General features: G+C 39.7%; 1 protein-coding gene across 44 annotated transcripts in view; it reads left to right on the forward strand.

Moving 5' to 3' along the window:
* Spata18 (spermatogenesis associated 18) overlaps positions 1-17,829 on the forward strand; it is a 68,719-nt gene that overhangs the window by 18,312 nt on the left and 32,578 nt on the right. For 13 of the 44 annotated variants that reach the window (XM_063240593.1, XM_013154381.3, XM_063240578.1 and 10 more), the window contains 2 exons: positions 8,075-8,113; positions 13,409-13,447. The exons of 8 other annotated variants lie outside the window; for them this stretch is intronic. In XM_063240593.1, coding sequence (XP_063096663.1) covers positions 8,075-8,113; positions 13,409-13,447 — 78 coding nt within the window. Of the gene's footprint in view, positions 1-8,074; positions 8,114-13,408; positions 13,540-17,829 lie in introns of those variants that run through there. 23 more of the 44 variants (XM_013154385.3, XM_063240586.1, XM_063240577.1 and 20 more) reach the window with 6 other exon arrangements.

A 17,829-nucleotide genomic window follows, 5' to 3' on the forward strand; every position in this document is an offset into this window, starting at 1 on the left:
ATTTGAAGGTATGACATTTTCGCCAACACAGATATCATCCATCTTCCAGCTTCCCTGGCTCCATCCTTGATCAACTTCAGTCCAGTTCTCACATAGCAAATATATACAAAGCATGTCTTTCTGTGTCAAGTCATTCCTGGCTGAAAGATGTTGGTGTCCTCCTACTGCACTTAGAAAACAGTTCTAGCTTCTTTGGCCTGGCTCTCACTGCCCTTCCTGTCTTGGTGCTGCCTCCACTCCTCTCTCATCTCATGCCATTCTCCAGGGCCCCTTCCTCACCTGTGTGCCTGTGCTGTTGGCCTGAAAGAACTTTGGTCTGTCCCTGGCTCTTTGCATGACTAACTGTGATGCTCCATGTCACAGCTTCAGTGTGACCCTCATAGTCTGTGATGATCTTGGATAGAGAGGTCCTTCTTCATTTCTCTTTTAATTCTCTTTCACAGTGACCTGCTTTTGTCCTACTAGCTCTTACACATTTTGGGACATTAACTAGCAGACCTGAGTGCACACTTATGATCCATCTGCCCCAGGAGACTGAAAAAGCATACACTGTCTAGCATTGCCATGTTGATGCTATTGTATGTCCAGCATTCTGATGTACAAAGAAAGTTCGCAAGCACTTGCATTGTGAGTAAGTAAATCCACAACAAAACATTTAAGTAGAATACATTGACTTGATTTAAATAATTCTTTGCACATGAATGTACTTCTTTCTCTTTTCTCTGCATGTTTTCAGGCAAGTGAATTTAGCATGTGTTTACTTTTATGTACACGTGCTCATGCATATATGCTATGTGTCAAGAGTGAAAAACCCATGGGTTTGTTCCTATTCATGCTTTCCTTTGTTTCTTGATCCATTTTCATTGTTTCTTTTCAATTTCTACAATTTGTCCTTGATAAAATATTCATTTTCTCATATTTACTTAAAACCAACAACAATCTCATATTTGAAGCAAATCATACTAATTTCCTTTCATGTTTCAGCAACTGCTCTGTGAAGTTGTTGCTACGTGGCTTTCTTTTAGATTTCAGACATGTTATTCATTCTTTCATTATTTATTTATTTTCCCATTTTGTAATTTTTAATTTGAAAGAAAATAAAGCAAAAGACAACAGAACAAAGTAAATCAGCACAGAACAATTCAAGAACACAACACACACAACCAGAAAACTGGTGATCAGCAGTAGATACCATAATGTCTCTTTTCTTTGAAATAGTTGAGCATATCTTCACACACATTAATATCATACATAGCAGTATAGTCTAAAAGCATTCCAAAGAATGAAAGCATTATAGGACTTCAAAACCAAGAAACAGGAAATGAACAATGGCTACTATAATACCTCATTTTCCTCAAAAAAATTTTCTGTACCATCACACATAAAAAAGTAAGATAAACAACAACAGCATAGAACCAATCATAACAGAAGAACAAAAGCATGGTAGTACTTCAAAACAAAATGACAGTAAATCAGCAATGGCTGCCATAATGTCTTGTATTCTTCAAAATAAGAATTCATAAAATTACACGTAATCAAACAAAACAGAATAAAACCAATCAAACAAATGAATGAAAGCATTATAAGACTTCAAAGCAAGATAGTAAGAAACCATGATAACCACAATACATCCCATTATATTCAAAATAGCTGCCCCTACCATCTGACAGCATAGAAGTTAACAAAACCATACAGACAAAGCCAAACCAAATAAACTTGTGTAAACAATGCAAGAGTTCAAGATAAGACAATAAGAAACTGACAGTAGTTTTCACCTTTCCCTCCCAGGTATTTCTTCCCCTTTGCTCTTACATTAAATATTTTGCTTTTGGATCCCGTTGATTCCTTCTGTTTCATATGCTAGAGTTCACATATGTGAGATCGAACTGTTTAAGCCATGAACATGATCTCCAATTGCATCCATTTACCTAAAGGAGACTTGAAATTATTCTACCTTATATCTGGGTAGCTTTCCACTGTGTGAACATACCATATCTTTCTTATCCAATCTGCAGTTGATGAGCAAGATACTCTTTTTCTTTTTTTAAATTTTATTTAAGGAGAAAAAGAAAAAAAAAAAGCAGAAAAAGGGTACAAGTTATACAGAATTTCAGAAAAAAAACAGTAGGAAATCACTAGTTAATGGATTACATACTGTCATCTTAGAAATATTTGTTCAAGTTACAAAATTAAAGCTTACATAGTTAGATATTCAAACAGTGAGACCAAACTGTTCTGTTCAATGATCCAACAAAACTCAGTAATATAATTGTCTATCTTATACACTTAAATATACATGCAGTTATATTGTTTAGAGCACTTTTCCTCTCTTTTGTACAATGACTATTACACATTTTGGGTTTTATTGCTCCCACAGTTCTTATTACTTTTTTTGAAAGAGAGTAAAACCAAATGTGACATAACAGAACAGAGTGGGTCAAATTGAAAGGGTGGGCATAATAGATAATGTAAAAACGTAATACAAGGTGATCAACAATGGTTACCATAATGCCTCCCGCTATCTCTAATAGAACTGCCTATATCATCAGTTATAATAGAATTGAACAAAACAGTAAAGAACGAAACCAACAAAACCAAAACATTGGAGACATTACAGGTCTTCAAAAGTAGATAATGGTCAACCAGAATGGGCGTCACAATGAATCCCACTATCTTCGCAACTGTTGCCTAAACTTTCGAACCTGGTACTATGAAGCAAAACAGAATAGAGGAACATCAGTCAAAACAAGATGGTGAGAGCAATACAGGGCTTCAAATCAAGTTAATAGTAAATCAAAGTGGGTTACTATAATATATCCTACTATTTTTTAAATTTATTTTTCCCTTAATTAAAAGGATAAAAATAAAAAAGTAAATAATAAAATGGAGATTGAGATAAAAGAGGGCATAACAACAAAACAGCGCAGATCAAAACATAACCATTTAAGCAAAACAGTGTTTCACCACAAGATAATCCCGACATAAAAGTAGTTACCATATTGTCTGTTTCCTTGAAATCTTTGAGTATGACTTCGTATACTGTAGCATCAAATATATCAAAACAATGTAAAACCATTCAAGAGAATGACAGTATTACAGGGTATTTAGAATCAACTAACAGAAAATGAACAATGGTTTCTGTATAATCTCTTTGTCTATAAAAGTTTTTGTTTATACTATCACATATAATAAAATCCAGTAAGATACAACATGTTAAGACCAATGGAGACAGAAGAACAAAAGCTTGATGAGACTTCAAAACGAGATGATACTAAATCAGCATTACCTATTATGATGTCGTTTTCTCCAAAATAGCTGTTCCTATCATCCAATCTTTTCTGCCTCATTTCTGTTGAGCTCTTTTTCTGTCATTAGTTGTCAGTTTGTCTTCATTTTGTTTTCTGCTCCATTCATTGTGGCCTCTCTGCCACTATTTCTGGATTCTTTGTATTTTTCATTTTTAGAATGTCCTGCAGTATTCTCTGTAGAGTTGAATTGGTGGTTGCAAATTCCCCTAGTTCCTCTTTATCCTGGAAGCACCTTGTTTCTCCATCAATTTCCAGGGATAGTTGTGCAGGATGTATCAATCTTGGCTGGAGGTTATTATCTTTCAAAGCTTGAATTATTTCCCCCCACGCTCTTCGTGATTTGATGGTTTGTGCTGAGAAGTCTGCTGTAATTCTGATGGGTGTTCCCTTGTACTTGATCTGTTTCTTGTCTCTGATGGCTTTTAATATTCTGTTCTTATATTGGATTTCTGGTATTTTGATTATTATATGCCTGGGTGTAGCTCTTTTTGGGTTGTAGGTGGCTGGGGTCCTGAATGCTTCATACATCTGAGTATCTTTACCTTTTGCTAAATTAGGAAAAATCTCTTGGATTATTTCTGCGAGTAGCTTTTGTAGTTCATTTGTTTGTGTCCCTACCTCTTCTTTTATATTCTTAATTCTTAAGTTATAGATCCTCTTATCATCTTCTAGTCTTTGTATTATTGCTGTTTGTTTCTTTGTTATTTTTAAGAAGTTTTTCATTTCATGCTCCCGTATTACAAATCTGCCCTCCAGTTCAGATAATCTATCCTTAGTTTCTTTCAAGCTGTTATGCCAACTTTTGATAGAGTTTTTAGTTTCCTGGTAATCTCTTTGAACCTGCTTCACATATTCTATGCTTTGTCTATTTTCTCCATCAAACAATTCTCCCCTCTTTTTCTGTTCTTCCATTCCACCATCTGTTTTTTCTTGGGTGGTGCTTAGCATTTCTCTAACTATTCTGCTTATGTCTAGCTTCAGGTCATTAATAACTTCATTCCTGAACTCGTCTATGAGGTTCTGGAGATAGTGCTTTATGTCTATTGGTGCCGTGTCTGCTATTGCCTGTTTCTCAGGATTCGGGGCCGAGGGGCCTTTCTTGTTGCTCCCTCTTCCCATATTCTTTGTTCCTTATATATGCAAGCGTATATAGGAGGCCCAGTTTCCTTCCCTGTTGGCCACAGTCTGATTGAATTGCGCCGGCTAGGTGTTCCTGCCCACTGCAGCGCTCCAGGGAGTTACGGACTGGGCAGCCTATGCGGGGCCCGCCCCTCCAGCTCACCTTCAGGTGCTGGGACCTGGGTTGTGCTAGCCTACTGGGTCTCAGCCAGCAGGGTCACATAAGCTAGGCACTGCTCACCAATCCCGCTTGAGAGGGGGATATGTGACTGAAGTCACCACAGCACCCTGTTTCGGCAAGTCTGCCCGGTCCCAGAATGTCCTCTGTTGGAGCCTCCTAGATTGTGGAAGAGTCCCAGTTTCTCTCACTCACTGCAGGTCGATGCACGGCTCCCTGCCCTTCCCCCTCTCAACTCTGTTCACTGATTCCCATTCTCAGAGCTTTCATGCGTCTCTCTCCCTGCTGAGCCGATTCAGACGCAGCTGTGGTGGCAGGAAACCCAAATCGGGGCTTCCAATGGCGCGGGCACCAGCTTCCACACTGAGGCTTTATCTGTTCCTGTTATAGCACCAGGATTGCATTCCCAGTTGGTTTCTCTCAGCCCAGTTCGTTCTTGGGTCAGCAGGGCATATCTCCTCTTGCTTAGGATTCCTCACTCCGCACCATTCCTGGATTCTAAGCTAGGTCTTTCAGAGAGCCTCTGTAGCTGCTGCTGTCTGCCATGTTCTCCCAGAAGCGAGCAGGGTACTCTTGCTTTTTATTTTTTTTTTGGTCTCCTGTCACATGAAACAATTGCTTTCTCTCCTTTGATTTTAAGTCTATGAATTTTCTTCCCAGTTAAATGTGTTTCTTGTGCACAGTATATCCATGGATCTTATTTCTTGATCCATTCTCCTTGTCTTTGTTTGTACTGCAGTGTAGACTTGAGGCCGTCTACATTAATGGTTACAACCCGCATACATTGGTTTGTCTCTGCCCTCCACTTATCCCTTCATTCAATTGCCTGTCTTTGGTGATTTTCCTCTGCTGCCGTTTCTGGAACCATGGTCATCCTTATGTTTCTCTAGAATATCCTTTAGTACTCTCTGTAAGATTGGTTTGCTAGTCATGAATTCCTTCAGTTGTTCTTTAACATGTATTGTCCATCAATTTTGAAAGATAGGTTTTCAGGGTAGATCAATCTGGGTTGGAAGCTGTTTTCTTTCAGGGTTTGAAACAGTTCACTGCAAAGTCTTTTTGACTTGATGGTTTATGTTGATAAGTCTGCTGTGATTCTGATTGGGTTTTCTTTGTAGTTGATCTGTCTATTTTATCTAACAGCTTTTAATGTTGTATTCTTGTGCTGAATTTCTGGGATCTTGATTATTATATGTGTGAATGTAGATTTACTTTGATTATGGTTAGTTGGAATTCTATATGCCTCACTTAGCTGCCTGCCAGACTCATTTCCCATGTTTGGGAAGTTTTCTTCTATTACTTCTGTGAATATCCTTTTCATTACATTTGTGTTGAACCCTGATTCTTCATCTACACATATTGCACTTAGAATATGCTTCTTTGCATCATCTTGCAGCTATTGGGTCGTGATTTCCTGTTTCCAGATTATTTTTAAGAGATCTTTCCTTTCACAATCACTAGCTACAATCCTGTGTTAAAGGTTTAGAAGTCTAGTTTCAGTCTCTTTCAAACGATTTTGTCAGCTTTTGATTGAATGTTTAATTTCCTGCATCTCTCTTTGAATGTTTCATGCATTATAATTCCTTTGTACCTTCATTCAAGGTTTCCATCAATTTCCAATGCTTCTCTTTATGTTCTGTGTCTTGTTTAGACCTACTGAACAGTACTTTCAGAGTGTTTGTGATTTCTTCTTTAATCTGAGACATTATTTCTTATTTGACTGCTTTTACAATCTCATGAAGCTGTTTCCTTACTTCAGTTGCTATCCTCTCTGAGATTTCAGGTGAGTGACTTCCGTTTTCTTCCATGACCATATTTCCCAAACTGTGGGCTAGACTGTGTGGGCTAGATGTCTGAGTTTGCATTTTTCTCCTTTGTCTTGCCATTCTCCTGGGGTTCCTCCCAACACGCTGGTTGTGGGGTCCCAGCAGTGTAGTGGGATGAGACAGGCACCTGGTTCCTCTAATTCCAGGTTTACAGGGAGGTAGCAGGGCATACAGCATGCTTCTATAGACTTATGCAGGTGCACTGTGGCTTTGCTGATGATCAGGGTGCATGGGGGCTGCTTCTCTCAGCCTCTGTGTCTGCACTGGGACTCCCACAATGGTTACAGACATGTAGGAGTGTGTTTTTCTGATTCTGCTATTGGATGATGGCTGCTTGAGGGAACCAAGGGCCTCCAATGGTGGCCTATGGATGCACAGGGCTTACCTGGCTGTCTGTCCCCGCTCCTGCTGGCTGCCTGCAGGAATGAGCCTTATGGTGGCAGCTCCCTGAGGGTGAAGGTGGATCTGCTGGTTCTCTCTGCCCATGCTGGCTGCCTGCAGGATGTGACCTATTGGTGGTGGGGCACAGCAGGCATGGGTGGATCTGTCTGTCTCCCTTGACCCACACTGGGTGTACAGAAGAAGGGGCCTTGTGGTGGTGATACTTAGCAGCCATTTTTCATTCTTTAAAAAGATCTCACGTGACATGTTCAAATGTAGTTGCTAGGACAAAATCAAATCCTTACCCTCAAGTATTTTACAGTGTAAATGTAATGAGACAGATGTGACAGAGTTCAAAAAAAGGGAGACATACTGTGCTTGAAATCAGTGGCAGAGGAGGAGGGTGAGATATGGAATTTGGAGGTATTTTTTCCTATTGGTTGTGATCTATGAAATTGATAGCCACCTCATCACATTGGTTCTGAATCTGCTTCATGATTCAGGTGAGGATTTGTGTAAGATTTCCATCACGGTGACATAATACTCTAGAGAAAGAATTTAAGAGGAGGAAAATTTATTTTGGCTCATGTTTTCAAACCATGGTCACTTGGCCTTGTTGCTTTAGGCCACGTCTGGGCCAACGATCGTATTGGGGGCATGTGGTAAAATAATGGGAGAGGGCGTGAAATAAAAAATAACTTCTCAACTGTTTGATGTCAGATGTGTCAAGTTCATGGTTCCTACAACATTGAGGACTGAAATCGAGACATGAAGGAAAAGGTTAGGAGAGCTTTTCCGGGAATAAAGAGAACACTAATTCCTGGATTTTAGTAGGGGTCTAGAATGGGCAGTTGCCAAAGCCCTTTGTAAGAGTAATTTAGTTTTTAGGCTTTAATTTTTGAGAGGGGGCCTCACTATGTAGTTCCGGTTGCCATCAACCTGCTGTGTGGTCCAGGTGAGCCTTGCACTCATAGTGATCCTCCTTTTTCAGCCTTGAGAGTGCTGGTTCTATAGGTATGAGCCACCATGCCTGGTTCTGTAAGGGCAATTTATATAGCAAAGTTGTGGTGTAGGTACTACATAGATACACCTAATACATAGATACAGCTATAATCAGCGTAAAGGATTACAAGTATAGTTACTTAGCCCAGTGTGGTCCTTACTCTGTGTTTCTATTAGTACATCCTGATTGGCCGGGTCTGTTCCCAGGCTCTATGGCAGCCAGCTCCTTCTCCTCTCTTACTCCTCTTATCTTTTTACAGGCCCAGTAATACCTGCACTGCAATCAGCAACCCACGCGGGTAAGGAGGTTCCACAGCTTGAACTTTGTGGGGAGCCAGTTTGGTGTTGACTCAGCTGAATTACATAGGGTTAATGAAGAGAGGCCTGCATATGTTTGAAAAACCCCACATAACGAAAGACTGCAGAATTTTTGCCTGGATTCTGGTTTTGTATCTTGGGTTTGTTCATCTCTGTGTCCAATTTATGAGAACATGCAGTCGATCTACTTCCAAAGCTTCTTTCACACTCCTCCTTTCTCTATTCCACTACCACTACTCTAATTTGAAGCTGTGACATTTTGCCCAACACAGTTGTCTTCCATCTTCCAGCTGCCCTGATTCCATCCTTGTTTAACTTCAGTCCAGTTTCCACATAGCTAATATACATAAAGCATGTCTTTCTGTATCTGGTCACAAGGGCTGAAAGCTGTTGGTGTTCTCCTACTGTACTTAGAAAACAGTTCTAGCTTCTTTGGCCTGGCTCTCACTGCCTTTCCTGTTTTGGTGCTGCCTCCACTCCTCTCTCATCTCATGCCATTCTCCGGGGCCCCTTCCTCACCTGTGTGCCTGTGCTGTTGGCCTGAAAGAACTTCGGTCTGTCCCTGGCTCTTTGCGTGACTGACTGTGATGCTCCATGTCACAGCTTCAATGTGACCCTCAGAGTCTGTGCTGATGTTGGATAGAAAGGTCCTTCTTCATTTCTCTTTTAATTCTCTTTCACAGAGACCTGCTTTTGTCCTATTAGCACTTACACATTTTGGGATATTAACCAAAAGACCTGAGTGCACACTTATGATCCATCTCCCCCGGAGACTGAAAAAGCATACACTGTCTAGCATTGCCATGTTGATGCTATTACATGTCCAGCATTCTGATGTACTAAGAAAGTTTGCAAGCACTTGCATTATGAATAAGTAAATCCACAACCAAACATTTAACTAGAATACATTGACTTGATTTAAACAATTCTTTGCACATGAATGTACTTCTTTGTCTTTTCTCTGCATGTTTTCGGACAAGTGAATTTAGCGTGTGTTTATTTTTTATGTACACGTGCTCATGCATATATGCTATGTGTCAGGAGTGAAAACCACTGGGTGTATTCCTAGTCGTACTTTCTCTCTTGATCCATTTTCTTTGCTTCTTTTCATTTTCTACAATTTTTTCTTGATAAAGCATTCATTTTCTCATATTTACTTATAACCCAAAACATACTCATATTTGAAGCAAATCATACTGATTTACTTTCACGTTTCAGCAAGTGTTCTGTGAAGTTGTTGCTACTTGGCCTTCTTTAAGATTTCAGACATGATATTCATTCTTTCATTGTTCATTATTTATTTATCTTCCCCTTTTGTAATTTTTAGTTTTAAAGAGAATAAATCCATAGAGAGAAGAACAAAGCATATCAAAATAGAACAATTCAAGCAACACAACACACACAACCAGACAACTGGACATTAGCAGTACCTACCATATTGTTTCTTTTCTTTGAAATAGTTTACGATACCTTTACACACATTAATATCATACATAACAGTACAGTATAAAACCATTCAAAAGAATGAAAGCATTATAGGACTTCAAAACCAAATAACAGAAAAGGAATGATGGCTACTATAATATCTCCTTTTCCTCAAAATTTTTCCTATACCATCACACATAATAAAATCAAATAAACCACAACATGATAGGAACAGTCATACAGAAGAAGAAAAATATGGTAGGACTTCAAAGCAAAATGATGGTAAATCAGCAATGACTACCATAATGTCTTGTATTCTTTAAAATAGGTATTCATACAATTACACATAATAAAGTCAAACAAAACTAAATAAAACCAAACGAATGAAAGCAGGATAAGACTTCAAAGCAATATAATAAGAAACCATGATAAACATAATACATTCCATTATATTCAAAATAGCTGCCCCTACCATCTGACAGCATAGAATCTAACAAAACAAGACAGAACAAAGCCAAACCTAACAAGATTGTTTAAACAATTCAAGAGTTCAAGATACTGACAGTAGTTTCCACCTTTCCCTCCCAGGTATTCCCTCCCCTTTGCTCTTACATTAACCTATTTTGCTTTTGGATCCCATTAACTCCTTCTGTTTCTTATGCTAGGATGCATAGCCATGAACATGATCTCTAATTGCATCCATCTATACCTAAAGGATACCTGAGATTATTCTACTTTATATCTGGGTAACTTTCCATTGTGTGAACATACCATATGTTTCTTATCCAATCGGCAGTTCATGAGCAAGTGACTCTTACTTTTTCTTTTCTTTTTGTCTCCTGTCACATGAAACAATTGTTTTTTCTCCTTTGATTTTCAGTTTCTGATTTCCTTTCTAGTTAAATGTGTTTCTGGTGTACAGTGTATCTATGGATCTTGTTTCTTGATGCACTCTCCCTGTGTTTCCTTTTATTGTTGACCAGAGCCCCTCTACATTAATGGTTGTAACCAGCATGCATTGGTTTGTGTCTGCCCTGCTATCCTCCTGTTGTTGGCCCTCCGCTTTTTCCTTCTTTCAATTGCCTGTCTTCTTTGGTTATTTTCTTCTGCTGCTGTTTCTGGAACCATGTCACCTTTATCTTCTCTAGAATATCCTTTAGTACTCTCTGTAAGATGGGTTTGCTAGTCATGAATTCCTTCAATTGTTCTTTATCATGTATTTTTCCGTCAATTTTGAAGGATAGGTTTTCAGGGTAGATCAATCTGGGTTGGAAGTTGTTTTCTTTCAGGATTTGAAACACTTCACTCCAAACTCTTCTTGACTTGATAAGTCTGCTGTGATTGTGATTGGTTTTCTTTTATAGATGGTCTATTATATCTAACAACTTCTTTGTTTTTAAACTTTTTATCAGTACCGGGGATCGAACTCATGACCACCTGCTTGCAAGGCAGTACTTATGCCACTGAGCTAAATCCCCAGCCCCATCTCTAACAACTTTTAATATTCTATTCTTGTGCTGGATTTCGGGGATCTTGATTATTATATGTCTGCATATAGATTTACTTTGGTTATGGCTGTTTGGAATCCTATATGCCTCACTTATCTGCATGCCAGATCCATTTCCCATGTTTGGGAAGTTGTCTCCTATTACTTCTGTGAATATCCTTTTAATTTCATTTGTGTTGGCCCCTGATTCTTCATCTACACCTATCCCTCTTAAGTTATGCTTCTTTGCATCATCTTGCAGCTGTTGGGTTGTGATTTCCTGATTCCAGGTTATTCTTAAAGAGATCTTTCCTTTCATGTTTATGAGCTGCAATTGTGTCTTATCAGTTTTGAAAGTCTATCTTCATTATCTTAAGCAGTTTTGCCAGCTTTTGATTGAATGTTTAATATCCTGCATCTCTCTTTGAATCTGTTTCATGCATTGTAATTCCTTTGTACCTTCATTCAAGGTTTCCATCATTTTCCTATGCTCCTCTTTATGTTCTCTGTCTTGTTTAGACCTGCTGAACAATACTTTCAGTGTGTTTGTGATTTCTTCTTTAACCTGAGACATTATTCCTGATTTGACTGCTTTTACAATCTCATGAAGCTGTTTCCTTACTTCAGTTGCTATCCTCTCAGGGATTTCAGGTGTGTGACTTCCGTTTTCTTCCATGACTGTATCTCCCAGACTTATTCTGTGTGGGCTAGAGGTCTCAGTTTGCCTTTTGCTCCTTCATCTTGAAATTCTCCTGGGTTTCTCTCAACAAGCTGGTTGTGGGGCCCCAGGTCCTTCCTGTGTTGGCTGCCCCTAGGCAGCATAGAGGGATGGGACAGGAACCTGGGTTCCTCTAATTCCAGATTTACAGGGCCATAGCAGGGCATGGAGCAGGCTTCTCTAGACCTTTGCAGCTACACTGGGGCTTTGCTGATGATCAGGGGTGCCTGTAGGTGGGGCTGCTTCTCTCAGCCTGTGTGTCTACACTGCGACTCCCACACTAGTGGCAGACATGGAAGAGTGTGTTTGTCGGAATCTGCTAGTAGATGATGGCTGCCTGAGGGACTCATGGGCCAACAATGTTGGTCGATGGATGCACAGGGCTTACCTGGCTGTGTGTGCCTATTCCTGCTGGCTGCCTGCAGGAAGGAGCCTTATGGTGGCAGCTCCCTGAGGGTAAAGGCAGAGCTGCTGTTTCTCTCTGCCCATGCTGGCTGCCTGCAGGGTGTGGCCTTTGGTGGCAGGGCACAGCAGGAAGAGGTGGATCTATCTATCTCCCTCGACCCACACTGAGTGCACAGAAGAAGGGGCTTTGTGGTTGTGGTGGCACTCGGCAGCCATTTTTCATTATTAAAACGATCTCATGTGACATGTTCTATTTTAGTTGCTAGGACAAAATCAAATCCTTACCCTCAAGTACTGTACAGTGTAAATGCAATGAGATAGATGTGCCAGAGTTCAAAAAAGGGGAGATATACTGTGCTTGAAATCAGTGGCAGAGGAGAAAGGGTGAAATGGAATTTTGAGTTATTTTCTTACGGTGATGTATGAAATTGATAGCAACTGCTTATCCCCTTGGCTTTGAATCTGCTTCATAATTCAGGTGAGGATTTGTGTTAGATTTCCGTCACAGTGATAAAATACCCTAAAGAAAGAATTTAAAAGGAGGAAAATTTATTTTGGCTCATGATTTCAATCCATGGTCACTTGGCCTTATTTCTTTAGGCCTGTGTCCAGTCCATGGATCATACTGGGGACATGTGGCAAAACAATGGGAGGGGTGGTGAAATAGAAAAGTAACTTCTGGCCTGGTGGGTGTCAGATGTGCCTAGTTCATGGTTTCTACAGCATTGAGGAATGAAGTTGAGAACTGAAGAGAGGGGTTAGGAGAGTTTTACTAGAAATACAGAGAACAACAATAACTCCTGGATTTCTAGGAGGTATCCTGAATAGGTAGTTACCAAAGCCCTTTGTAAGAGTAATTTAGTTTTCAGGCTTTAATTTTTGAGAGGGGCCCTTCCTGTGTAGTTCAGTTTCCCTTCAACCTGCTGTGCAGTCCAGGTTAGCCTTGCACTCATAGGGGATCCTCCTTCAGCCTCCAGAGTGCTGGTTTTATAGGAATGAGCCACCATGCCTGGCTCTTTAAGGATACTTTATAGAGTAAAGTTGCAGTGTACGTAGTACATAGATACACGTACCACACATAGATACAGCTATAATTAGCATAAAGAATTCCATGTATAGCTAATTAGCCCATGTGGTCCTTACTCTGTGTTTCTATTACTCTACTGTAATTGGCAGAGTCTGTTCCTAGACTCTATGACAGCCAGCTCTTTCTTCCCTCTTACTCCTCTTATCTTTTTACAGGCCCAGTACTACCTGCACTGCAGTGAACAACCCGCCCGGGTAAGGAGGTTCCACAGCTTGAACTTTGTGGGGATCCAGTGTGGTTCTGACTCAGTTCCATTACATAGGTTGATGAAGACAGGCCTGCACAGGTTTGAAAAAGCCCCAGATAATGAAATAATGCCAGATTTTTTTTTTGCCTGGGTTCTGGTTGTGTATCTTGTTTTCCTTTATGTCTGTGTCCAGTCTATGAGAACATGCAGTGCATCTACTTCCAAAGCTTCTTTTACACTCATCCATTCTCCACTATTCTAATTTGAAGCTGTGACATTTTCCCCAATACAGTTGTCTTCCATCTTCCAGCTGCCCTGATTCCATCCTTGGTCAACTTCAGTCCAGTTTCCACATAAGAAATATACATGAAGTGTGTCTTTCTGTATCAAGTTACCCCTGCTCAAAGCTGTTGGTGTCCTCCTACTGTACTTAGAAAACAGTTCTAGCTTCTTTAGCCTGGCTCTCACTGCCTTTCCTGTCTTGATGCTGCCTCCACTCCTCTCTCATCTCATGTCATTCCTCGGAGCCCCTTCCTCACCTGTGTGCCTGTGCTGTTGGCCTGAAAGAACTTTGGTCTGTCCCTGGCTTTTTGCGTGACTGACTGTGATGCTCCATGTCACAGCTTCAGTGTGACCCTCAGAGTCTGTGATGATCTTGGATAGAGAGGTCCTTCTTCATTTCTCTTTTAATTCTCTTTCACAGTGACCTGCTTTTATCCTACTAGCACTTATATATCTTGGAACATTAAATAACAGACTTAAGTGCACACTTATGATCCATCTCCCCCAAGAAGCGTATACTGTCTAGCATTGCCATGTTGACGCTGTTATATGTCCAGCATTCTGATGTACAAAGAAAGTTCACAAGCACTTGCATTATGAATGAATGAATCCACAACAAAGCATTTAACTAAAATATATTGACTTGATTTAAACAATTCTTTGCACATGAATGTACTTCTTTCTCTTTTCACTGCATGTTTTCCAGGCAAGTGGATTTGGAATGTATGTTTAGTTTTATGTACATACTCATGCATGTATGCTATGTGTCAGGAGTGAAAACCGCTGGGTGTGTTCCTATTCATATTTTCCTTTCTTTCTTGATCCATTTTCTTTGCTTCTTTTCACTTTCTGCAGTGTATTCTTGATAAAGTATTCATCTTCTCATATTTACTTAAAATCAATAACATATTCATATTTGAAGCAAATCACACTGATTTCCTTTCACATTTCAGCAACTGTTCTGTGAAGTTGTTGCTACTTTGGCTTTCTTTTAGATTTCAGGCATGTTATTCATTCCTTCATTTTTCATTATTTATTCATCTTCCCGTATTGTAATTTTTAATTTTAAAGAGAATAAAGCCGTAGTGAACAAAACAAAGCAAAGCAGAACAGAACAATTCGAACAACCCAACTCTTCACAACCAGACAACTGGACATCCACAGTAGCTACCATAATGTCTCTTTTCTTTGAAATGGTTGAGCATACCTACACACACAGGACCATCAAACATAGCAGTGTAGTATAAAACTTCGAAAGAATGAAAGAATTATAGGACCTCAAAACCAAGTAACAGGAAATGAGCAATGCTATTATAATATCTCATTTTCCTCAAAAAATTTTTTCTGTACCATCACACATAATAAAATAAAATAGACCACAACACGATAGGAACAATCAAAACAGAAGAACAAAAGCATGGTAGGACTTCAAAGCAAAATGATAGTAAATCAACAATAGCTTCCAGAATATGGTGTATTCTTTAAATAGGTATTCATACACTTACACAAAATAAAGCAGAAAAAGACAGTGAAACAAATGAATGAAACCAGTGTAAGATTTCAAAGCAATATTATAATAAACCATGATAACCATAGTACATTCCATTATATTCAAAATAGCTGCTCCTACCATCTGACAGCATAGAATCTAACAAAACAAGACAAAACAAAGCCAGACCAACAAACTTGTGCTAAAGGTACAAGAGTTCAAAATAAGACAATAAGAAACTGTCAGTAGTTTCCACCTTTCCCCCCCAGGCGTTTCCTCCCTTTTGCTCTTACATTAACTATTTTGCTTTTGTATCCATTAACTCCTTCTGTTTCTTATGCTGGGGTACATACATATGAGTTTGAGCTGTTTCAGCCATGAACATGATCTCCATTTGCATCCATTTACCTAAAGGAGACTTGAGATTATTCTACTTTATATTTCCACTGCGTGAAAATACCATATCTTTTTTATCCAGTGTGCAATTGATGAGCAAGGCAGTCTTGCTTTTCATTTTTCTTTTCTTGTGTTGGTCTCCTGTCACATTAAAAAATTGTTTTCTCTCCTTTGACTTTCAGTCTATGCATTTCCTTTCCCGTTAAATGTGTTTCTGGTGCACAGTGTATCCATAGGTCTCGTTTCTTGATCCACTCTCCCTGTGTTTCTTTTTATTGCTGACCTGAGCCCCTCTACATTAATGGTTACAACCAGCATACATTGGTTTGTCTCTGCCTTACTATCCTCCTGTTGTTGGCCCTCCACTTCTCCCTTCTTCAGTTGCCTGTTTTCTTTGGAGATTTTCTTCTGCTGCTGTTCCTGGAATCGATGTCATCCTTATGTCTCTCTAGAATATCCTTTAGTACTCTCTGTAAGATTGGTTTGCTAGTCATGAATTCCTTCAGTTGTTCTTTATCATGTATTTTTCCATCAATTTTGAAAGACAGTGTTTCAGAGTAGATCAATCTGGGTTGGAAATTGTATTCTTTCAGAGTTTGAAAAACTTCTCTCCAAACTTTTCTTGACCTGATGATTTGTGTTGATAAGTCTGCTGTAATTCTGATTTTTTTTTATAGGTGATGTATTCTCTCTAACAGCTTTTAATATTCTCTTCGTGCGCTGAATTTCTGGCATCTTGATTATTATATGACTGGGTATACATTTACTTTGGTTACGACTATTTGGAATCCTATATTAATCCTCACTTAATCTGCATGCCAGATCCATTTTCCATGCGTGTGAAGTTTTATTCTATTACTTCTGTGAATACCCTTTTAATGTCATTTGTGTTGACCCCTGCTTCTTCACCTACACCTATCACTCCTAAGTTATGCTTCTTTACAGCATCTTGCAACTATTGGTTTGTTATTACCTGATTCCGGGTTATTTTTAAGAGATCTTTCCTTTCATTATCACTAGTTGCAATCCTGTCTTATCGGTTTCAAAGTCTATCTTCAATCTCTTTCAAGCACTTTTACTAGCTTTTGATTGAATGTTTAGATTTCCTGCATCTCTCTTTGAATCTGTTTCATGCATTGTAATTCCTTTCTACATTCATTCAAGTTTTCCATCACTTTCTATGTTCTTGTTTATTGACCCTCTCTTCTGTAGACCTGCTGAACAGTTCTTTAAGTATATTTGTGATTTCATCCTTAACCTGAGACATTATTTCTGATTTGACTACTTTTAAAATCTCATGAAGTTGTTTCCTTACTTTAGTTGCTATCCTCTCAGATATTTCAGGTGTGTGACTTACATTTTCTTCCATGGTGGTATTTCCCAGACTTACGCTGTGTGGGCCAGAGGTCTGAGCTTGCCTTTTTCTCCTTTGTCTTCACATTCTCCTGGGGTTCCTCTAGACAAGCTGGTTGTGGGTCCCAGCAGTGTAGCGGGATGAGACAGTCACCTGGGTTCCTCTAATTCCAGGTTTACAGGGAGGTAGAAGGGCAGGCAGCAAGCTTCTCCACACCTATGCACCTACACTGTGGTTTTGCTGATGATCAGGGGTGCATGTAGGTGAGGCTGCTTCTCAGCCTGTGTGCCTACATTGGGACTCCCACAATAGTTTCAGACACGGAGGAGTGTGTTTGTCGGATTCTGCTAGTGGATGATGGCTGCTTGAGGGAACTGAAGACCTGCAATTGTGGCTCACAGATGCACAGGGCTTATCTGGCTGTGTCCCTCCTCCTGCTGGCTGCCTGCAAGAAGGAGCCTTAGGGTGGCAGATGCTTGAGGGTGAAGACGGATCTGCTGCTCCTGTCTGCTCACCCTGGCCTCTTTAGGATCTGTCCTTTGGTGGCAGTGCACAGCAGGAAGATGTGGATCTGTCTGTCTCTCTTGATGCACACTGGGTGCACAGAAGAAGGGGCCTTGTGGTGGTGGTGATCAGCAGCAATGTTTCATTATTAAAAAGATCTCATGTGACATGTTCTATTTTTGTTGCTAGGACAAAACAAATCCTTAACCTCAAGTACTTTACAGTGTAAATGTGTAATGAGACAGATGTGACAGAGTTCAAAAAAGGGGAGACATAGTGTGCCTGAAATCAGTAGCAGAGGAGGAAGGGGTCAAATGGAATTAGCAGTTGTTTTGTTACTTGTTGTGATCTATGAAATTGGTAG

Source organism: Cavia porcellus, unplaced genomic scaffold, assembly GCF_034190915.1.
Source record: "Cavia porcellus strain 051 isolate PalLab524CR breed Dunkin Hartley unplaced genomic scaffold, mCavPor4.1 scaffold_30, whole genome shotgun sequence".
Classification (NCBI taxonomy): domain Eukaryota; kingdom Metazoa; phylum Chordata; class Mammalia; order Rodentia; family Caviidae; genus Cavia; species Cavia porcellus.